At 35.4% G+C, this 24452-nt stretch overlaps 2 protein-coding genes and 1 long non-coding RNA gene across 3 annotated transcripts; 2 read left to right on the plus strand and 1 right to left on the minus strand.

Moving 5' to 3' along the window:
• Positions 1-745: 745 nt before the first annotated feature.
• On the plus strand, positions 746-7342 carry LOC112790817 (protein SPA1-RELATED 2). Its single transcript, XM_025833391.3, has 8 exons — positions 746-1034; positions 1226-2755; positions 3091-3248; positions 3495-4323; positions 5100-5246; positions 5786-6103; positions 6311-6370; positions 6698-7342. Exons 2-8 carry the CDS (start codon positions 1484-1486, stop codon positions 6887-6889), a joined length of 2976 nt encoding a protein of 991 aa, XP_025689176.1. The 5' UTR covers positions 746-1034; positions 1226-1483; the 3' UTR covers positions 6890-7342.
• Positions 7343-14789: 7447 nt separating this feature from the next.
• Positions 14790-15932, plus strand: LOC112790818 (uncharacterized). The gene is made up of 2 exons (XR_003196924.3): positions 14790-15141; positions 15540-15932. It is a non-coding gene; the product is annotated as an uncharacterized lncRNA (long non-coding RNA).
• A 563-nt stretch (positions 15933-16495) lies between these two features.
• LOC112790819 (arabinogalactan protein 41) lies at positions 16496-17231 on the minus strand. Its single transcript, XM_025833393.2, has 2 exons — positions 16952-17231; positions 16496-16814 (listed from the first exon to the last, which is right to left on the minus strand). The coding sequence occupies exons 1-2, from the start codon at positions 17079-17081 to the stop codon at positions 16717-16719; spliced, it is 228 nt and encodes a 75-aa protein (XP_025689178.1). The 5' UTR covers positions 17082-17231; the 3' UTR covers positions 16496-16716.
• Between the last annotated feature and the right edge of the window lie 7221 nt (positions 17232-24452).

Consider the following 24452-nt stretch of genomic DNA (forward strand, 5'->3'; position numbering starts at 1 on the left):
TAATCTAATAATAATGCATGATAATTATGTCTAATTTGTTTGTATTAAAGATTATTCTTTTAAAAATTTTTGCTGAATTGATCCTAATATTTTTAAAAAATTAGCCGTTATAAATATATTTAACGCAAATAAAAACTTCCAGAATAAAATTAAAATAAAATAAAACTTAAAAATATTTTTAAAATTTTTAATAAATTTTAAAAATAAAAAATATACTTTACTCAAACGTATATTGACAACTATCATCCAAAAAGAGCAGAGTAATTTTTTTTTTTTTATCTGAAGAAAGCATGAAATAATTGATGCATAATGTATTGAGTCGTTAGTTTGTTGACTAAAGAAGCATTTGTCTTCATGCAAAGAAACTGACAAACTGCTATGAATTTGGGATTACAAATCTCTGCATATGACATGCTAAAAGTTAATTTAACAGCAAAACTTAACTAAATAAAAGAAACATATGGTAAATAGAAATAACAAGAAGTGACAGTTTGAGTTTCATTGATGTTACTGTTTTGAAAAGCTAAATAAAAAAATCTACCACTTGAAAAGAAAAATAAATGAAAAAGAAAAAGACACTTGTTACCTGAGAGTCTGTTTATCATAAGAATTTAATAGCAATGTAGTAACTCTAGAAGCATTTGTGGAAAAAATAAAGAATATCAATAATGATATCATAAATATTAAATAGAATAATTGCGCAATGGCAATTGAATTAAGAGCCGGGGACAAAAATAAGAAAAATAATTGTAAAAGATCTTGTTCTGTGATCGTGATTGTGATTAACTGATTATGGATGCATTGAAAAAGGCGTTGGATAATTAGGATTTAAGGTGTGGTACACGTGTCTCCCATGGATTCTCCCTCAGTTTCATTATAACCGAAATGCAAAAACAGAAGCTGAAACCTGACGCATACAAAAACCATTCCCTTTCTTCATTCCTTCCGCGACTAGTAACTATTTTCTATTTCGCATGTTTTCCTTGCACTTCTGGCTGCTCCATTCAACAACTATGCAAGTTTCATTTCATCAGGTTACAATTTACACGCCACTCTCTTCTTTTTCTGCATGTTTCCCGTTAAAGTATTTTTAATTCTCGTGGTTTTTGGAGTTTTATGGTTTAACATCAATACACCATACCATGCATGCATTTTTTTCAATGTTCGCATTCATGTTATGCTGCCTCTGCAAATGCAATTTGCTGATTCTTGAAACTTTTTATAGGGTTCACATTTCACAGCGGTTGAATTGTTCTCGGGTGAAATTATTATGTTGCATGGGTTGTTTATGCGCTAAGACCTGAATGCCTGAGTTAATGATTATAGATATGGAACCGTAATTGTTCATTTTTGAATTTGTGCCTATGGATATGGAGCCGTAATTGTTCACTTTTGAATTTCTGCCTATGGATATGGAGCCGTAATTTCTTATTTTTGAATTTGTGCCTATGGATATGGAGCTGTAATTGTTTATTTTGATCCTATGGATCAAGAATTGATTAACGAGTCTATGAGATTGGGGGTTGTTGATGAGGGTTTACAACTCCAAACTAAAGATGAGGAGCTTTCAGTAAACCCCGAGAGCAACAAAATAATAAAACCCCAAGATGACCACAATGACTCCTCCCATATCCCACCCCCAGAATGTACTGACGTTAGACAAGGTACTATGTCACGACTTCAGCATCAAATTCGCCTTTCCGGTGACGCTGATGATATGGTTGAAGAATTGACAGTGAGAAGTTGCAATGGTTCGAGCTTAGATATTGGTACACAGGGCAATCAAGGGCCTGCGTATAATACTCAGAGCCAAAGGCAGCTAGCAAGTGATTCAGGAATTGGAACTTTACTTCTTGGTGATACTGGGTGTAGAAACAGTGACCAAGCTTCCTCAAAAGTTATATCTAGATCAGGATTTGCTGAGTATTTTATTAAAAATACGATAAAGGGAAAGGATATTGTGTGTAAAGATTCATCTTCTATTGGCTTGACTGTTGAGTCTAGAGATCAGAATCTGATGAAGGCTGGCATTGGTACTCAGATGGATTCCAGTGTCCCGCTAAGCCCTGGCTCAACGACTGCAAAGTCTCCTTATAATGCTTCATTGCCAAAATCTCATGGGTCTCAATTTAATGGGGTCAGTTTAAGAGAATGGTTGAACGCTGGGCGACTCAAACGAAGCAAAGCAGAGTGTTTGAGTATATTTAGAAAGATTGTAGATTTGGTGGATGGCTCACACTCTCAGGGGTTTGCATTGCGCAACCTGAACCCGTCTTATATTAAAGTGTTACCATCAAACCAGGTTATCTACCTTGGGTTACAGAAACATATGTTAGATAATGGTGCAAATTCAGAAGTTCTTCAATTACGAAGTTCCTCTATTCGAAAAAGGATGTCAGAGCAGGTAACATCTCCCTCTCATGACGCATGGTTAAAGAAACAAAAATTTAATGAGTATGTGAGAGGTGCTGGTGATCGGAGTCAGTGCCCTTCAAGGCCTGACTTGTATCTTCAAATTACTGTTGATAGCAAAGTTGGTTCAGCTGGTTCAAAAGATTATCACAACCAATATAAGTGTGTCCAATTTCCGAAACATAATATTTGGAAAGTGCCTAGCGTCCCTGACATATCCAATGGAGGTCTACTGCAGTTGACTTCTTTGAATGAAAGATCAGAAGATAAGTGGTATAAAAGTCCCGATGGAGGCTGTACTACATCAGCAAATATCTACTCTCTGGGTGTTCTCTTTTTTGAGGTGTGTGACCTAATTGATGTTACCCGCATTATTATTTAGATGCATTCTGCATGCACCCATCTTTACATGACTTTTATTTCCAGCCTATAACATTGTTGTTTCATTGCAGATTGGTAAAACAGATGGTGTTGGTATGTTTTAATCTTTCCAATCAATAAATATACTTTCAATAACTAAAAGAAGGAGAAATTCAATCCACAATATGTTTTGACAGACCATTGAATGCTATTATAATATATTTATGAAATACTAATTCTCAATCAACTTTTAAATGAAGCAGTTTAGTAGCCTAAGTAAATATGACATCACTAACTAATATAGGTTATACCTTTCAGTTGCTCAGTCAATTTGACTCTGAAGGATCCCATATTGCAGCAATGTCTGATCTTCATCATAGGATTCTACCTCAGGCTTTCCTGTCAGAAAATCCTCTGGAAGCCGGGTTTTGTCTTTGGCTGTTGCATCCTGAGTCATCATCACGTCCAACAACACGGTAATGCTGAGATCATTTAGTTATCAGATTCACTGCCGCTAATATTACAATTCAAAATGATTTTACCAGGGTCGAAATGATTTCTAGATCAGTTTGTTCTTCAAAGAATGTTTCCTCCATTGTGTTCTGTTCTGTGAAATATTTATCTTCTTTTACAACATGGAGGGTATAGTCTTGTCTGTCCTAGTTCTATATCTACCATACACTACAATGATATTCTAAGTTGTAGTTACTGTGGCATGACAGGGAGATACTACGATCTGAAGTATTTAATGGAATTCAGGAGGTTTATAGTGAAAAATTATTATTAGATTTTGACAAAGCAGAAGCACAATCGGAATTGTTATTGCATTTCCTCATCTTGTTAAAAGAGGAGAGGCAAAAGAATGCGTTCAAACTGGAAGAAGTCACCAGATTCTTGGAATCAGATATAGAAGAGGTGGTGAGGGGACATAGCTCTGGAAAATACTTGGTTTCTGCTGGCTTGCATAACGATATATCTTGCCATAATGAGAGTTCATCTCTCAACAAAAAACCTTCATGTTCAGAATCAGTATCCCCTGCATGCCCAATCTCTAATGCAAACCAAATGAGAGTCATAAGAAATATGTGCCAGCTTGAAAATGCTTATGTTTCAATGAGATCTAAAATTCAGATTCCTGAAACAGATGCTGCAACTCACCCACATAAAGATAAACCAAGAGATAGGTTTGTGGCACAAAGAGGCAAGGAACAAGATAAAAAAACAGATTCTTTAGGAGCCTTTTTTGATGGTTTTTGCAAGTATCTACGTTATAGCAAGTTTGAGGAGCGGAGTGTATTGAGAAATTCAGATATTAACAGTCTTGGAAATGTAATTTGCTCTCTAAGTTTTGATAGGGATGAAGAGTACTTCGCTGCTGCTGGGGTATCAAAGAAAATAAAAATTTATGAGTTCAGCTCACTTTTCAATGACTTAGCTGAAATCCATTATCCTGTAGTTGAGATGTCAAATGAATCAAAGTTCAGTTGTGTATGCTGGAATAGCTACATCAGGAACTATCTTGCCTCCACAGACTACGATGGAGTTGTTAAGGTTTGTATGTACAGCACATTATAAACCATTGGAGTTATTCTCTCCATCAGTTACTTTGTGACATATGCAGTTGGGACTCAATATTCAATAGTTTACCTTGTAGTGGTTTACCAAGTCTTTGACTTGAATTTTGGCCTAAAACTGCTCTAAAAGGTGAGTTTATATATCCTTAAAAATGGGGGTGAAATATTCACCTGTTTATATTAAAACTTCTATTAAAAACTCATCCCATAGATTCTCACTCCCATTCTAAGGGATATATGGCTAATTATAACGGCAGAAAACGCTTATAATTTTCTCAAGAGTTGATTATTCTAAAACCTTTCTAGATTCTCTCAGTTGGATGTAAAAATGTATTCTCAACTTTAAGTTTTGAATAGTTTCCATGTCCGACATAATTGGATTGGTTGCTAACTTCTTTAGCACAATACTCTTTGCATTGAGAATGGTATTTATCACAGGTATCATTGGGGCTCATTTTGTAGAGTTTGTCATATCAATTAACAATATTACTGGTCTTGTTCAGAGGCCGAAAATGCATCATCTATACGAAATGACATTTTTATCACTATTTTATATTACAATAATGACTGGCTAACATTTTGTTCACTTAAACTAAGGAAGAATTCATCACTCTCACCGAAAGAAAAGAGAACATCCTTGGAAAATGACATCGATTTTAACCTAAAAGCTAAATATACGTTCATTTCTTGATGTTTGGTCTGTTCTAGTTTCTAAAATTACTCATAGCATTGCATAACTGGATGCATTTTCAGCTATGGGATGGTATTACAGGTCAAGGGTTTGCTCACTTCACTGAACATGAAAAGAGGGCTTGGTCTGTTGATTTCTCTCCGGCATACCCTACAAAATTTGCTAGTGGGAGTGATGATTGTTCTGTGAAGCTGTGGAGTATCAATGAGGTAAGCTTTTTAGCACTGATACAAAGGCTAAGGGCAGACATGCTTAAACTCTGGATGAGCACATTTTGCTTGACGGAAAATCAATATTTAAAATAAAATAAGGTTAGAAAGTAAATGATGGTTGCTTTTCCTCTTGATTATTGCACCGTTATGACATTTATGTCTCTGAAAATGACTATAATCAAAATCTTGATACTAAACATAAAAACTAAATCATGATTTATAAATTTTTTCTTAAAAATTTAGGAAATCTTGATTTTCATATGAACCCTGTTTGATATTAGGAATATATTGACTATGAAAGGGTTAGCTTTTGCTTTTCCAGCAATATGGTGGAAGCCACTTGGTTATATTATTTGAGGATTTTCTATTTAAAAAATGGTTATATAGTCCTGATTATAAGTAGCTATGCTGGTGTGATAGTCCTGTCTTTCCAGATTGTATGGACAGATTGCATCCTCAAGCTATATAGCGAAAACTACACCGGAGCTTTCCAAATATTGATCATTAGCTAATATGAAGGAAAACTTATCTTGCAGAGAAACTCTGTAGGCACAATCCAGAATGTTGCAAATGTCTGCTGTGTTCAATTCTCTGCTTATTCATCTAATTTACTGGCTTTTGGATCGGCAAATTACTTGACTTATTGCTATGATCTTCGCAATCTTAGAAGCCCCTTGTGTGTGTTGGCTGGCCATCATAAAGCTGTAAGCTATGTCAAATTTTTGGACTCTGTAACACTTGTTTCTTCATCAACCGACAATACATTAAAGATCTGGGATCTCAACAAAACCTCTCCCGTGGGTCCTTCTACTAATGCTTGCAGCTTAACCTTGTCAGGGCATACCAATCAGAAGGTTTGGTTTTGAATTTAACAGCTTTGATTATTTTATAATATGAAATCCAGTTAGCATTTGCCCAAAACCTTCTTTGGTTGCTGTCATGCGCAATCCCAAAGGCTGCATGTCTTAAATTTGACATAATTTGCATTAAGTTGTCCCTTTTTTGAAAAAAATGTTTACTTTAGTTGGTTGGCTCAAAATTTTCACCTTCTGCTTTTACAGAATTTCGTGGGTTTATCGGTTGCTGATGGATATATTGCATGTGGCTCTGAAACAAATGAGGTATTATATTACTTTTGGTTGTAACGTGATAGATTCACTATAGCTTACTGGAACAAAAATGTCAATCAAATTAGTGATTTAGCAATTTGCTATTTTAGTTCCACAAAGACTACAAAAGAAAAATGTAACCACATAAACACAAATATACACCTAGAATCCTCCTACAATTTGGTGTACATGTTGTTTATGCACAAATTTGTGATGATATCTACGACTTGCAATTTCATAATTTGTGATGAGAATAAGAGCAGTTCAAACATCTGTTCATAAGCTTAAGGACATCTATATATAACTTTGTTGATAATGTATACTTTTGTTGCATTGCAGGTTTATGCCTACTATAAATCTCTTCCCCAGCAAATCACATCACACAAGTTTGGGTCCGTGGATCCCATTAATGGTAAAAAGACTTATGATGACTATGGCCATTTTGTTTCAAGTGTGTGCTGGAAAGGGAAATCAGACATGGTTATTGCGGCCAATTCAAGTGGGTGTATAAAAGTGTTACAGATTGTGTGAAGGAAAGTCAACTTGATGATGGCTCTGTTTGTGCAGCCCGGTGTGAGCCATGATTGGATGGGGAAACAAGTCACAATCTAATCCAAATTTTCTAATATGAAGGTTGGATTCAACAGGATGTAGAAGTTAAGGCTTTAAACCAAAACTTTTTGGCATTTGCAGAGAGACCTGTTACACAGATTTAGACATGGGCAATTGGGCATGGCAGGAGTTGCTTGTAATTTATAAGTTGAGGAATATAGCTAGCTACTATCGCTATGAAGAGGACTAGCTACAAACGCTAATATTTGAAAGCAAAGAACCTTGAAATTTCTATTTTAGCTTTGCCCGGACTTGTATATATTACATTAACGTTGTAGTCGGACGTCGTTAGATTTTTTGTTGCTTTACAAATGTCATCTTATCACAGTACTTTTTTCTTTCATAAGGATTGGGGGATACCCTTTAAATTAATTAGTTGCGTTCGTTTTTTTAATGTCAGGTAGAAACTAGGAGCTTGTTTAAAAATCATTTAATACGATGATTGTAGTGATTATTGTTCTTGGTGTGAAGCATTAACACTGTAGTGTCAGCATTTGCTTCCACAAGAAATGGCAATGAACTAATTGAAGCCATTGGTAGCGATGATGATCAGAGAGAAAGAATAAAAAGGAGTCATTTTTGTCTTTCGGATGAGGTGAGGTGAAAAGGATGGAGACTCAAACGGTGGTTTATTTCTCTGAGAGTGGTGAGAATACAGATGAACCATAGAATGGGAAGAAAAATGGCGGTTGTGAATTGGATGAAAACCGTGAGAAGAGTAACCAAAAAAAGAAAAAAGAAATAAAAGAGAAAGGGTTCAAACAAAAACAACACACTGATGAGGAACAATAGTGTTAACTGTTAATTGATGTAAAACGATGATGATTGTTGTGTCTAGGAAAGGATAAGAATGGATGTCCATTTAATGGGCAATCCATTTTCTACCTTGAAAGAGAACAAGTTTTAGGATGAAGAAAATAAATGTAGTTTGAAAAGTAAACTTCTCTTTGCCTATAAAAACATAATCTCAGGCAAGGGAATACACACAGCAATATAATAATATTTTCTTTCTTTCTTTTACTATAAACAAATGCAATTTTCTCTTTTTTTACTTTTAATACTTCTTTCTATCTTTATATATATATTTATGCAATTCTCTCTTTCTTTACTTTTTATACTTTTTTCTATCTTTATATATATACACATTACAACATATAATATTATTATATATATACAAATCATTATTGAGCTAATTATTTTAATGCTAGAGCCATATTAATACATCTTTATTTTATATTTAATATATCTTTTATTTCACAACACGTTATCAGCACGAGACTCTGATCAAATTTTTAGGAAGACTCAGGTAACAAATTTTCATTATGTCAAAGCTCTCTCATCTTGAATTCAATGCTCTTGATATATCTCGAAACAATTATTTATCATGGATACTAGATGCTGAAATCCATCTTGATTCAATGGATCTTGGAGATACCATTAAGGCTGAAAATAATGCATCCCAGAAGGATAAAGCTAAAGCCATGATTTCCTTCGTCGTCATCTTGACGAAGGATTGAAAAATGAATATCTTACATTAAAAGATCCTACAGATCTTTGGAAAGACCTTGAAGAAAGGTATAATCATCAGAAAACGGTGATACTTCCTCAAGCCCGATATGAATGGACGCATTTGCGTTTACAAGATTTTAAATCTATAAATGAATATAATTCTGCAATGTTCCGAATCACCTCACGAATGAAATTGTGTGGGGAAAAAATAACTGATCATGATATGTTGGAGAAAACTTTCTCAACCTTCCATGCCTCGAATGTGCTCCTGCAGCAGCAGTATCGAGAGAAAGGGTTTAAAAAATATTCTGAGTTAATTTCTTGCCTTCTTGTTGCTGAACGCAACAATGAGTTGTTATTGAAAAATCATGAAGCGCGCCCAGCTGGCGCTGCCCCATTTCCTGAAGTAAATGTAGCAAATTACCCCAGAAGAGGTAAATGACAAGGTTTTAATAATAAGAAAAATTATGGAAGGTAAAAGAATTATGTTCAAAAGAGAGGATCTCACCAGAAGTGGGATAAAGAAAGGAATATCGGGTAGAATAAATCAACAGGGGATAAGTGTTTCCGTTGTGGTGGAAAGGGCTATTGGTCTCGTACCTATCGTACCCCAAGGCACCTAGTCGATCTTTACCAGGCATCTTTGAAAAAGGACGACAAAGGAAAGAAAACAAATTTTGTTTCAAATGATGCTAAGAACTCCACCACTCATTATGATGTATCTGATTTCTTTGAGGATCCTGAAGGAAATATTGGTCATTTGATCAATGATGGAATAGTTTAATATGTGGGATTGTGAAGTATCTATGTAAATAAATAATGTAAAGAACTTATTGTTAAGTTTTATTTTCTATGTATTTAAGTTTCAAATGTGATGTACATAAATAATGAAATATTAATGTTTATGAATTTTGAAATTATTAAATGTGTCAAATTTTAAAATAAAATTTTAGTATATGACATTATTTTATGTACAGTGTTTCTTAGAAAAATAATTCTGATCAAGTATTCAATTTAACTGTGCATACTACTCATTTTATTATTATTTGTTTTTGAAGAGAATGACAAGGATATGTAATGAAGATGTATGCCTTACGGATAGTGCAAGTTCGCACACTATTCTCAAAAGTGATATATATTTTACCCATCTTGTGCCAAAAGAGGAATATGTTAATACTATTATTGGCTCAGGCAATGTGATTGAAGGTTCCGGAAGAGCTATAATTTTGTTTCCTGGAGGAACAAAATTTATAATAAATAATGCACTATTATCTACCAAGTCTTTGAGGAACTTGTTGAGTTTCAAAGATATTCGCCGAAATGGATATCACGTTGAGACAATGAATGAGGGAAATCATGAGTATTTATGTATCACAACTCATGATTCAAATAAGAAAGTTATATTAGAAAAATTACCCTCACTTTCATCTGGGTTGTATTATACCAAGATTAGTGCAATTGAAACACATACCATTGTAAACCAGAAGTTTATTAGCCAAAATGAATTCATAACTTGGCACGATCGATTGGGTCATCCGGGAACAACCATGACGAGGAGAATTATTGAAAACTCTCATGGACATTCACTAAAGAACCAGAAGATTCTGAAAACTAGTGAATTTTGTTGTGCTGCATGTTCTCAGGGAAAGTTAATTCTAAGGCCATCACTAGTAAAGGTTGGATTTGAGTCCCCTGAATTCCTAGAAAGGATTCAAGGTGATATATGTGGACCTATTCATCCACCATGTGGATCTTTTAGATATTTTATGGTTCTAATAGACGCATCTTCGAGATGGTCACATGTGTGCTTATTATCTTCTTGCGTTTGCGAGATTACTGGCTCAAATTATTCGATTAAAAGTACAATTTCCAGAAAATCCAATCAAAGCAATTTGTCTTGATAATGCTGATGAATTTACTTCCCAAGCTTTTGATGCTTATTGTATGGCTAATGGAATAAGTGTTGAACATCCAATAGCTTATGTTCACACACAAAATGGGTTAGCAGAATCACTTATTAAGCGCCTTCAATTAATTGCTAGACCCTTGCTTATGAGAACAAATCTCCCAACCTCGGTTTGGGGGCATGCTGTTTTACATGCCGCAACACTTATTCGTTTGAGGCCAACGAGTTATCATCAGTTCTCTCCTATGCAATTAGCTTTTGGCCAGTAGCCAAATGTTTCCCATTTAAGAATATTTGGGTGTGCGATATATGTTCCCATTGCACCACCTAATCGCACCAAAATGGGACCCCAAAGAAAATTGGAGATATATGTTGGATATGATTCTCCCTCTACAATGAGGTATCTTGAGATACAAACTGGAGATGTATTTAAAGCCCGGTTTGCGGATTGTCATTTTGATGAATCAAAATTTCCAACAGTAGGGGGAGAGAATAAGCTTCCTGAAAAGGAACTTAACTGGAATGCATCATCGTTGATGCATTTAGATCCTCGATCAGGACAATGTGAACTGGAAGTTCAAAAGATTATACATTTGCAAAGAATAGCAAATGAATTGCCTGATGCATTTTCCGATACAAAGAGGATAACCAAATCTTATATACCAGCGAAAAATGTCCCAATTCGAATTGATGTCCTAGTAGGACAAGTAGCCATTGAGTGCTCTCTCTATATAAGACAAAGTTCGGTACCATTTCATTATAAAGAGAAGAGTTGTTTGAGTGTGTTTCTGATGTGATAGAAGGCAAAGTGGTTCCTGAGATTGACGTTGTGCACTAAAATCGTCTCTGATATTTCAACTGCACCAATTACGTCCCTAGGATTGAAAAATTGCACCAAATTAGTCCCTGATCCGTTTTCCGTTAACGGCACGTTGACATGGCTTGATGACGTGGACCTTTGGAGATACATATCACTTCATGGTTAGGCCACGTGTAACGGCATGATGACGTGTCGATTAACGACACATGGCATGCTGATGTGGATAGTTATGTTACGTGTCACAATGCTATTTTGCCACGAGTGTCGAGTTATGCCACTTGTCACAATTTTATTTGTCCACATGTCATCCATTATGTCATTATTACATATGGACCAAATTGGTCCCTTACTTTGCATCAAATGACTCATTTTAGTTTTTGAAATTGAATATGGTGCACTAAATTACTCCCTTCATTAGTTTGTTTTCTTTTTTTTTTAATTCAAATTTTTTAATATCTTTGAATACACTAATTTTAATTTTATATTTTCACAAGTTATTTAAATATAAGTGCTTTTATAAAATATTTTAAAAATTTTAGTTTTAATTATATAATTTTTTCTATAATATTTTATTAAAAAAATTATATGAGATATTGATATTAATTTAGTAAAGAGTGTAAGTTAGGAGTATAATAATATTTTTTAATACAAACTTTTAATATTTAACATCTTAATAAATATTTTAAGAATACTTGATAAGGCACTTGTTAACTAATATAAATTCATTATTCCCATCCGTTTTAAGAATATTCGATTCCCCATATAATTGACTTCTCACTAACTTAATAAGATAGATTTATATTGTCGATTATAATAATTTCATTTTAGGGTTAAATACGATTTTAGTCCCTAAGGTAGGGGTCGAAAATTTATTTCGTCCCCTGCCTTCTTTTTTGCTATAAAATGGTTCCAAAGGTTTAACTAAATTTTAAAATCGTCCTTCGGACGAAAATACCTTTCCCCCTTCTTCCCAAAAGCAACCAAAATCAACAGAAACAGAACAGAAGCCCAAGTTGTACCAGAACCCACCACCACTGTTATCATCATGGTCATCATCATCATCATCAGAACTTTCCCAAAATCAATCAAAATTAACAAGAAGCAGAACAAAAGTCTAAACTGAACCAGAACCCACCACCACCACCATTATCTTCATGGTTATCAACATCATCATCTGAAGAACAATGGATAATGGAATCATAAGAAAAAATATAAGAAGAAGAAAAACAACAACAATGATAACGGAACCATAAGAAGAACAACAAAACTCAGAACCCACCACCACCACCGCCACCCAGAACTCAGAAAATTAGAACTAAAAAAATCAGAACAATCAAAACTCAGAACCATCAACAAAACTAAAAACTAAAATTCTTCCCTTTTTATTAACAAAACACAGATGTAATTACAATAATAAAAAATCTCCAAATTCATTTTCAATTACAAGAACAAAAAATCCATAAATATAATTATCAAAACAAACGACGAGACGAGGTGCGACGGCGAGGAAGAGGTGCGGCGAGACAAGGTGCGACGGAAAGGAGGAGGTGTGACGAGACGAGAGCGACGGCGAGGCGACGATGACGGCGAGGGTGAGGTCCACCCTCACAGTAAAATCCAGCGGTGAGGAATGAACGAAGAGGAGCAGGAGTGGCGGCAGTGGCCCTTCCCTTTCCCCTTCCCTTCCTTTCCCCTTCTTCTCCCTGAATCAAAATCCAACTCTCCCTCCAGCTGATATCCTCCCCCATTTTCCTTAACCCATGTTTCTTTTCTTTTTTTTTAAAATTTTTTTGTTAAGGGTATTTTGGAAATAAAAATTAAAAATTTGGTAAAAAATGACGATTTTAAAATTAAGTTAAACTTTTGGGACCATTTTGTAGCGAAAAAAAGTTTGAGGACGAAATAAATTTTCAGCCCCTATCTTAGAGACTAAAATCGTATTTAACCCTTCATTTTATCTATAACTTAGTTAGGCGGCCTTTTTATATATTATACTATTAATTAATATAAGCACTTATTATGCTTTAACAGTATTAAAACAAATACAAATAAATACAAGACGCAATAATAAAATTTTAGATTTAACTAACATGTGCTCTAATGATACAAGTTAAAATTATTAATTAAAAAATTCATTATAAAAAATTATATAATAAAAAATAAAATTAAAATTAGTGTATCAAAAAATATTGAGAGTTTTGTATTTACAAAGAAAAATGAGAACAAGGGACAAATTTGGTGTACGATATTCAATTTCAAAGATTAAAATGAGTCATCTGATACAAAGTAAGGAGACCAATTTAATGCATATATAACGATGACATAGTGGATGACATGTGGACAAATAACACTGTGACACATGGCATAACCATCCACATCAGCATACCATGTGTCGCTGATCAATACGTCATTGTATCGTTACACGTGGCTAAACTATGAGGTGACACGTGTCACCAAAAATCCACGTCATCAAGTTATGTCAACATGTTATTAACAAAAAATAGCATAGTTGTCAGAACCGAACCGGTGATCGAACCGGTCAAGTTACTGGTTCACTGGTTTACTGGTTCAACCGGTGGGTCACTGGTTGAACCGATAGAACCGGTCGTACGTAAATAAAAAATATAAAATAGTAAAAAATTGAATAAAGTGACAATTATGTTCATCCTTAAAATTTTTTACTTCAAATTAATTAGCCCTTGAAAAAAAATAAAATATCAATTTGGTCCTTCAAGATAGTAAACGATGAACACATTACGTCACTCCATTAATTTTTCATGTGAAATTTAGTGGTGATACTTAGATGTCCCTACTAATTAGTCTTAAGTCGAAATTTTCGAAGACCTACTAACTCAATACTCTAAAAAAATTTAAAATAAATATCTTTACTAGCATTTTAATATGTAAATGTAAATATTAAAATATTTGATACTTATTTTAATAATTCTATAAATTCTAAAGAATTAAAAAAAATTGAGTATAAAACTAAAATTAAATTAAATAAATATAAAATAATTCAGTTGTGTATATATATAATATATAGAATAATTAACACATAAATTTGTAGATGAGCACACTAGCTTGCTGGCATTCCTTATCCTTGCATAGCAAGGGAACAAGGGTTCAAAACCCATTGCATGCATTTTTGAATATTGGATCCAATATTCAAATGCTGCTGGAGCACCCAAGACTTGCATTTGTTGGGAGCACCATAGGACCGGCCGGTTCATGAATTACATCGAACCGGCCGGTTTTGACCGGTTTCGTCTGGTTTGTGACGAACCGGCCGGTTTTAGGCGGTTTTCTTCCTTCTTCGGTCCAAAACTAAAACCGAACCGGTTGGACCATCGGTTCACCGGTTTTCCGGTCGAACCGGCCGGTCCGGTTCGGTTCTTACAACTATGAAAAATAGGTTCAGGACTAATATGGTGCAATTTTTTTAATTTTGCAAATGTAATTGATGTAATTAAAATTTCAGAAACGATTTTAATACACAACGTCAACATCAGAGACCACTTTTAAGAATTTACTCTAAAGATCTTTTGACTTTCCTTAAAAATCCATTTAAATAAACCCATTTATTTGGGGTGGGTAGTAGAACACAGTATTGACTATCGAGAATATTCTAGAGACAAAAGTGTGGTGGTAAGGAATCTGGAGGAGCACACAGGAGAGCAGAACAGAGAGCTAGCTAATTGGGAGATTAGTTGAAATTAAGAGTTAAAAGAGGGTGTTAGAGAAACAGATATTGGGGCGTGGTAAAACCCTAAAAAGTAAAAACCTAAATCGAGGATGGAATCGGGGAACGGGAAAGGGAAAGAAGCTGTGTGCGGAGAAGAAGCCCTTCAACTCCTCAATTGCGTCACTGAGACTCCCTTCAACCAAGAAAAATGCCAACACCTCTTGCATTCCTTGCGCCAATGCGTCCTCGCCAAGGTAACCAAACCCATTTCTGTTCTTGTCTCTTATAGAGGAGCGTTGTATTTGAATTTGGATGATAGAGCAAGAAGCTTCTTAGGCTTTGCTTTCCCAAAAACCAGTCCCTTAATCTTGTTCTTTTTTTCCCGGTATTGTTTTCTTAGTGGTGAAGAAGGAAGGAAATTTTGCTAATTTGATCTATCAATTATCCTCCTTTTGGATTTATTTAAAACTGAAACTTTGAATAAAGGACTGGATTGGCCTTGTTTGATTATGCGCTTTCAAGGTTCTTTATGCCATTGCCCTTATCTTCCAATTCAATAAAGGAAATATGTTTAAGCATATTTGCACCTTTTTTGTGCTAAAGCCTAACCCTCAATTCTTTTTTGTATTTCTTTTGCTCTCTGCCTCAACAGAAAGTAAAGAAGTTTTCCTTGGCTGGACAGGATCAGCAGGAAACAAAGCCAAATAGCAAGAAGGCGTAAAGCATGTTCTATGTATTGAACTATTTATATTGCTGATCGCAAGTCTTTTCTTATTTGATACTCTGATTCGCAGGCATTTACCATTTTCCCCTCCACCGTTCTGATGTACAGAAGCTGTTCATTCAAATCTGACTTTCATTTATTCACAAATAATTGTTATTTTGCCCACTGTTTGTTTATGGGTGTAAAGTCGAATGAAAGTTATTGTTAACAGCGTGTACCTTGTTTAGCTTAACATTCAAAAATCAAAACTTAAGACATCGGAATTTATGACCTGTAGCTATTTCTATCCAACTACCATTAATGAAAGTTATGGCATTCTAATGGGTGGATTTCTGGCTTTACATGATAACTGAATTCGTCGACGGTTCTACGGATGCTGATATGCAATTTTTTCCTTATTTGATATGTTAGATGTTCTTTCAATTGTTTGAAATTATGAACAGAATCACATATATAGAGAGAGAGACTGGATAATTTCTTTTTTTAGTGTAATGTTGCTTAAAGTGCTCCTAACTATTAAAGATTATCTATATCAAATTTCATCTAAATAAGATATCAACGAGTGATCGAACAATTCATATTGTTTTATATTTGTTTGAATATTTTTCATTGTCGGAAAATGTTATTGAAATACGTTACTCAAATCAAATGGAAAGTAACTATCACCTGTGTAACCATTGCGTGTATATACACCGAAAAGGATATAAAAATATAAGATGATACTCATGAGATTAAGAGATTTTGCCAAAACGCAAATGCAACAAAACTTTGTTGGTTTCATGTTGAGGGCCCTAAAACGTTGTTAAAAAAATTATGAATTGATTCTGTTGAAAAGTCATCCGGAGACGTTAGCACAATAGTTTGAAACCTTGAAAGCCAAAACAAACACACGAATTTGGTGCTTTATGTAGGAGGTAACATTGACATCCTCAGACTTACTGGGAAAATAAGAAAGCAATCCCTATTGCAAACTGTTAATGAATCCATTCATACACATAAATTGCTAAGAGAAATATACTAACACTGAGAATAACTAACGAAGCACTGTCACCTAAAAAATCCACTCTCAATCCTAAATCAAATTTCCTTCCTGTGTGGTTCAAATTCATAAGGTGGTGGAAAGATCAGCGGAGTGGATGAGGTACGTCAGAGCCAGAGCCAGCAACATCAGCACATACGCTATCCCTTGATCTACTGACGAACCTGAAAAGACACCAACACAGACATAAGGAACAACAATGCAAGATGTTATTAGATCTGGGATGAAGCGAGATATATCGTAGAAATCCAGATCCAGAAAAACAGAATACGGAGAAAGAGGTGGAAAGATGGGAATGTACCGTCGCTGGTAGGGGAAGGAGCAGGGGATGGCGTCTGGGCGTGAACGGAAGCTGGGAAGGAAAGGGCGAAAATGAGAGTGGCGAGCATGGCCAGGACTCCGAATCCGAATGAGAGTCTGGGAGACGCCATCTTTGTGAATTCCAAATCCAAAGCTCTCTTCTGTCTCTGGTTCTCTCTGTGTGTTGGACAAGTGCGGGAGAGAGAGAGAGAGAGAGAGAGTGGGGAAACCAATGAAGGAAGAGAGAGGGACGGCGGAGAGTGGTTTAAAAGGTTGTTACAGTTGTGAGGTTTTGGCGTGTGCGCGAGAGACAAAAGAGGAGAGAGGCAACCGCCCTATCCGGTATCCGTTTTGTGGGTCCACTATGCTCTGTGCTCTGTGCAAGCGCATGTTTTGAAGAGTGAGCGAGCCTCACGTGAAATGTCATGGAATTGGCTATGACCTAAGGCTAACATTATGAGGTTAGGTTAGGCTTAGCAAGGAATTGGATTCTCCTCCTCTCTTTCTTTTACAGTCCCAGCAGCCACTCAGTATTTTGGCATCCATCCATGTGCTATGCAGTATGCTCTGTCCTTGTTGCTCCTTATGAAGAATACCATACTAATTATATTTTGGTCTCTAACATGGTCTTTAACAGGTTAAACATTTATTGTGTGTTTTAATTTGGCCAAAAATTAATTCATCACAAATCTAAAAGCGCTTGTTTTATGCAAATAATTTGTCACGTGCACAAGGCAGGATTCAAACATCCAACATTTGCTCAACTGAACAAGTCTCAACCAACACAAATGAATTATTTTAAATTTTTAGTTTCAAAATTTTTTATAGTTCTTTTTTTCTATATGAAAAATTTTGGGTATTTTTGGCCTTTTGCTAGAAATAGGCCTATTTAGTATAATTACAGGTGGGAGAATACGGTAGATGATAAAATTATGAAAGAATAGGAAAAGCAAAGAAAAGAACTTTTATTGATTGTTGATTGATTGAATTGTATTGAAGTGTATTATAAACTATGAGGGTAAAACTAATTATATATAGAGCATTGACCTATGAAAGATAAAAGCAAATAAAGATAAGATAAGAAAAACTAAAGATAAGATAAAGATAAGATAATAAAGACTAAAATTGTAATTGAGTTTATGTATTATGTTGGGCTGAATTTGTAGGCTACGAGACTTCTTTATTGTTGTCAGGGGCTAAGGTGGAAAAGTAATTTAATACGCCCCGGCAAACTGGTGGATGGAAGATGTTAATAATCCTTGGATAAGTTCCGATGAAATGGTTGAAAAAAGTGCGTCTGACGTGGTGACGCGGAGGAAGATGCGTGCGACGGAGTTTGAGCTGCCGGCGGCAAAAAGATAAAAGGAGATGTTGTGTTTAAGCAGCGATCTTCAAAAAATACGTGCGGCAGAGCTTGAGCTGCCGGCGGCAAAAATATAAAAGGAGATGATGTGCTTGAGTAGCGATCTTCAAAAAATGCGTGTGGCGAAGCTTGAGCTACCAGCGGCAAAAATATAAAAGGAGATGTTGTGCTTGAACAGCGATCTTCAAAAAATGCGTGCGGCGGAGCTTGAGCTGCCGGCGGCAAAAGTAGAAAAGGAGATGCTGTGCTTGAGCAGTGATCTTTAAAAGAAAAATAAAAAAAATAAGTGCATAGAGCGCAATAAGAGAGGGCGCGTAGAGTGCGATAAGAGAGGGCACGTAGAGCGCAATAAGAAAGAGGGCGTATAGAGCGCGATAAGAGTGCAGATCGAACTGCTAAAAACTACTAAAACAAATTGCAGACGAAACTCCCGGAAAAAGGTGCAGATGAAACTGCCGGAAGAAGGTGCAGAGCGGCCATAGTGACTATTCCATGAATGATAGTTGTTTCCTATTAGAATAGGTGTAACCAAGTCTGATGTTGGATTTTTACTTGGATGGAAGTAATAAGGATTGGTTGAATTTCGAGCTACATTGGAATATTGATTATTTATTGTGGGAGGAGGTTGAAAAAGAAGCATGATGATTTCTCACCGGAAAGATGATAGCTTGTGTATCCTCTTCAAGGAGGATACCAAGGCTCTGATACCATGATAAAATAGTGAAAGAATAGGAAAAGCAAAGAAAATAACTTTTATTGATTGTTGATTGATTGAATTGTACTGAAGTGTGTTGTAAACTATGATGGTAAAACTAAATATATATAGAGCATTGTCCTATGAAAGATAAAAGCAAATAAGGATAAGATAAGAACAACTAAAGATAAGATAATAAAGACTAAAATTGTAATTGAATTTATGTATTTTGTTGGGCTGAATTTGTGGACCACGAGACTTCTTTATTGTTGCCATGTGCTAAAGTGGAAGAGTAATTTAATAGCAGATGGAGTAAATCCAAGATGTAAGAGATGTGTTGAGTCAGCACGCAAGATGCATGGTCGACATAGATCGGGGCCGACACATGAGGACGTGTTAGACATGTGGCGAGCATCCATGCAACATGCAAAATGCGTGTTGGACACATGTCCGCTGTTGATTTGATGCGATTTCAATACGTGACCTGCATGGTGGGTGCTCTGCCAATAAAAATCGAAACTTGTTACTATTTTATTTCATTACGAAAGAGGTGTTATAGTGTATTGTTAGTGTGATGGAGGGTACTACAAATATAGTGGTGTACCACAACGGTGAGATTATACGAAATACACATGAGGGTAGGGGTGTTCATGGTTTGGTTAATCCAAAAACCAAACTAGTTTTTTAGTTAACCAAAAATATAGTATTGGTTAATTAACCAAATTGGTTTTACATGATGAAACCGGTTATTAACCGGTCAGTGAAATTCAAAATAGGTTTTTAACTGGTTATTAAATTAAAAATCGGTTTTTAAAAATAATCGATTTTTATATAAAAAATTATTTTTTACATTAAATAACTAGTTTTTACACTAAAAACCGGTTTTAATACTAAAAAAATTAGTTTTTATACCATAAAATTGGTTTTTACATGTAAAAATAGATTTTTATACAAAAATTAATATTTTTACATACAAAAACCCAAAATTTTAAATCTTTTTTTAATCTAATTTTTTTTCTTTCTAAATGATACGAGTAATATTTGTAAACAATGAAATCCATTCTATTGCTTTCGTTCCTTTTCTTTCTTATCTCTTTTTAGCATTTTCTATAAATAATTTTTTCTAATATAAATAATTTTCTTTCTAAAAGATACGAGTAAATTTTTCTTATTTTCTTTCCATCTCTCTCCTTTTCTCTCCCCCTCCTCTTCTCTCTTCCTTCTCTCTCTCTCTCTTTCTCGCCTTCCCCTCTTTCTCCCCCTCCCCTCTCTTTCTCTTCCTCTCTCTCTCCTCTTCTCTTCCTTCTCTTTCTTTCTCTCTCTCTCTCTCTCTTTCTCTTTTTCTCCTCTTTCTCCCCCTCACATTTCTTTCTCTCTATCCTTCTCTCCCTCTCTCTTCCCATGCTCTCTCTCTCCCCTTTCCTCTTTCTCTCTTCCCTCCTCTCCCTCTCTTCTTCTCTCTCCCATCCTCTCCTTCCTCTCTCTCTTTCTCTCTCCCCATCCTCTCTCTTTCCTCTCTTTTTCTCTCTCTTCTTTTTTCTCTCCTATCCTTCTTCTCTCTTCTTATCTCCCTCCTTTTTTCTTTCTCCTTTTTTATCTTCTCTTTCTCTCTCTTTTTTCTCTCACTTTAGAGAGAATAGGAGAAAAGAGATAGAAGAGGGATAGAGATTAAGAGAATGTTGAGAGAGAAAGAGAAAAGAGAGAGTAAGAAAAAAGAGGAGAAGGAGAAAAAAGGAAGAGAGGAAGAGGAGGAGAGAAAAAAATGGGAGAGAGAAAGAAGAAAAGGAAAGAGAGAGGAGCAAGAGAGAGAAAGAGAGAAAAGAAAATAAAAGAGAGAGAAAGAGAGGGGAGGGAAAGGAGAGAAAGAAAGGAAGGAGAGGAGAGAGAGAAAGAGAGAGTGAAGGGAAAAGACAGGAAAAAGGAGGGAGATATGGGAGAGAGAAAAGGAGAGGAGAGGAGAGAGAGATGGGAGGGGAGAGAGAGAGAGGAGGAGAAGAGATAGAAAAAGGGAAGAGATGATTAGAGAGAGAAAGGAGAGGGGAGAGAGGAAGAGAGAGAATGGAGGGGGAGAAAAAGGGCAAGAAAAAAGAGAGAGGAAGTGAGAGCAAAGAGAAGGAGAGAGAGAGACAAAGAGAGAATGAGAGAAAAGAGAGAAAAGAGAGAGGGAGAGAAGGAGAGAGAGAAAGAAAGATGAGGTGGAGAAAGAGGGAAAGGCGAGTGAGAGAGGAGGAGGGGAGAGAGAGAGAGCAAAAAAAGTAAAGAGAGAGATAGGGTAAAGAGAGGAGGAGAGAAAGAGGAAAGAAGGAGACAGAGAGAGGAGGAAGAGATGATGGAAGGGAAGTAGAGAGAGAGAGAGAGAGAGAGAGAGAGAGAGAGAGAGAGAGAGAGAGAGAGAGAGAGAAGGGGAGAAAGAGAGAAGCGGACATAGAGGGAAAGGAGAGAGAGGGGGAAGGAAGGGGGAGAGAGGGAGAGGAGAGAGAAATAGGGGAAAAGAAGAGAGAGAAGGGGAGACAGAATAGAGAGAGAGAGAGAGGAGGGGCAGAGAGAAAAAGAGAGGACAAAGAGGAGGAGGAAAAAGAAGAAAATGAGAGAGAGGAGGGAGAGAAGGGAAATAGAGAGATAGGATGAGAGAGAGAGAGAGTATGTAATTTGGTTTTGAAATTAGGTTTTGATTTTAATTTAGTTTGGGTTTTGGTTAACCTGTTAAAAACCGATTTTTTTTAATTTGGTTTTGGTTAACCAGTTTTAAAAAATATGGATATATTTTTTAAAATTGTTTTATTAAACTGGTTAACTAAAATGTGGTTATGATTTTTTAACCGGTTAACCATATTTTGGTTTTTTTATGAACACCCCTACATGAGGGGGTGAGCTTTGCGTGTGAAAATTCATTTTTGTTTGTGGTTCCATGCACTATGACGTTCGCGGAACTACACTACGGTCTCTGCAAAGCATAAAGTGTGATATTTTAAAGAGGATGAGCAATATTCTCTACAGGAGTCCCGCTATTATATTTGGCGGCCTAATATAGTTTGATATTATATCAATCATTGAGGAAAAAGTATTCAGTATATGTTTTATATTTACCAGCAGACTCAGGTATAACACCCAAAAATTGAATTTTATGTTGAGTTTGAACATATAGCTGTGGATGGAATTCAATATGACTCAGTCGTGGATGATGACAGAGCTGAAGTGTACGAAGGAATGAATAGTGATAGCGAAGAGGACTTTGAAGCTACTTGCGGAGCCGGTGACGAGGACGAGGATGGTGATGAGGGAGGTGAGGCAGTCGTGAAAAATGTAGTGGTTTCACCCATAGTCAGTCAACTCATAGACGTTCCACCTTTTATGCTTAGTTTGAATCTTAACGCCATGCATGCACCTGAATTCTCTGTATATGCGAATATAGGTAAGTAAGAAGTGAGTAATACGTTTTTCTTAATTTGTATTTTGAATTGATCAATAAGTAACAATTTGTTTTTCCTGTAGAGGTTGTTGATCCTGAGGACGAGGAGTTCAGGATCGAAATGGAATATAGTTCTAGAAAGTCAGTCGTTACAGTAATTCAGAGTTTAGGACGTGGCAATTTGGAGTTTCAGTATTTTTAGAGGAGTTGATTATGTTGTTTATGAGTCAGTCACAGACATTGTAAAACCTAGTTAAATAATAAATAATTAACTAATAAATTAATTATGAGCCAACGAGATTAAGAAATTAAAATTTATTATTTGAGAAAGTAAAAATAATTAGGATACGAATTAAAATACTAATATTACTAGTTTTGGCCCAAAATTGGGCCAACAGGCTAAAACGAATGAACTGTGCCCATGTTGGGTCCAAGCTCACATATGTAAAAACCAGAAAATTAATTAACCATCTAAATAAAATAGGATAAATATAATTTAACTGTCCAATAGGTTGAAAATTTTCGAAATCTTAATTAGAAAATTTAAAGGTGAGATTTGGATTTAGTGAATTTTTCCGAGTGGAAAAATGTAATTTTCTATAAAAAAATTGCGTAAGAATACATACCAATTAAATTGGTCCAGTACTGCGAGTGAGGGAATTAAATTAATGAGTATATAAATTTAAGATGTTGAATTTTATAATTTAAAGAAGTTAAAAATATTTGAGATAGAAAACTGGACAGTTATTTTAAAGGTTTGGCCCGAAGTTAGGCCAAACTAACCAAATATGCTAACCAGTTGGACTGGACCCAGGTTGGTTCCAAGCCCAACATATATATACCACTTATGAGGCATTTCAGCCCTTGAGAGAGTGAGAGCCACGGTGAGATTGAAGAGGGGAAGAAGAAACCCTTTTTGTTACTATTCATTTTCTTCTTCCTTGGATCATAACTTTTGATTCGGAGCTCTGATTGCCGTGTCGTTTGTAGCCATGGGTTCGTCTTGCCAAGATCTTAAATTTTATCTAAAAAAGTAGTAAGCAACTCAAATCCCATACTCCGGTTTTCCGTTCTTTGACAAATTCGAGTTTTGGTTTTGTTAAATCCATATTTTCATGGTTTTGGTTGTTTATGTGTTATCTAACTTGGGTGATTAGTGGGTTTTACCCAAAGTTTCAGTGGACAAGGTCAAGATTCTTTAAACCCTTGTAGTTTGTAGAATTTATGAGCCCTAGTGTTAATTTTGGAACATGTATAGTATTAAATTGAGAATACATGTTGTTTTGGAGCTTAAATTTGGTGATTGGAGTGCTGGGATTTGCACTTTGGTGGTTAGTGGTGCGGGATTTTATATCCCACAAACTAACCGGCAAGTGCACTGGGTCGTATCAAGTAATTTCTCAGATGAGTGAGGGTCGATCCCACGAGGATTGATGGATCAAGCAACAATGGTTGGTTAAACTACTTAGTTAGGCAAACAAAAAAAAAATATTGTTTGAGTGTTCAAAGAGCATTAAATAGTAAATTCAGAGTTTGAAGACAGCAGGTGAATAAGTTGGGAATAAAATATGGGAGAAAACAGTTAAGGCTTCAGAGTTATCTATTTCCCTGATTGATTTTTCTTATTGACTATTTTAATCATGCAAGATTTAATTCATGGCAAACTATATGTAACTAGACCCTAATTCCTTAGACCTTTCTAGTCTCCTCTAAAATTCATTAACTGCCAATTCCTTGGTCAATTAATTCCAATTAGAGGGTGATGATCAAATTCCAGTTTATATGCCACAAAAATTCTAATTATCCAAAAGTAAGAGGATTATATGTCACGTATCCCGTTAAATCCAAATAATTAAAATTTAGGTGAAATTGTTTTCAAGCTGTTGTTCAAGTAAAGAGCTTTTCCAAGTTATACAAGAACTCAATTAGAACATGGGTCATACTTCCATTCCACCCAAATTCATAAGATAAAGAACGAAAACAATTCTCACAATATAAATCAAAACATGAATTAAAATAGAAAAATAATAGTAACA

Source organism: Arachis hypogaea, chromosome 3, assembly GCF_003086295.3.
Source record: "Arachis hypogaea cultivar Tifrunner chromosome 3, arahy.Tifrunner.gnm2.J5K5, whole genome shotgun sequence".
In the NCBI taxonomy this organism is placed as follows: Eukaryota; Viridiplantae; Streptophyta; class Magnoliopsida; order Fabales; family Fabaceae; genus Arachis; species Arachis hypogaea.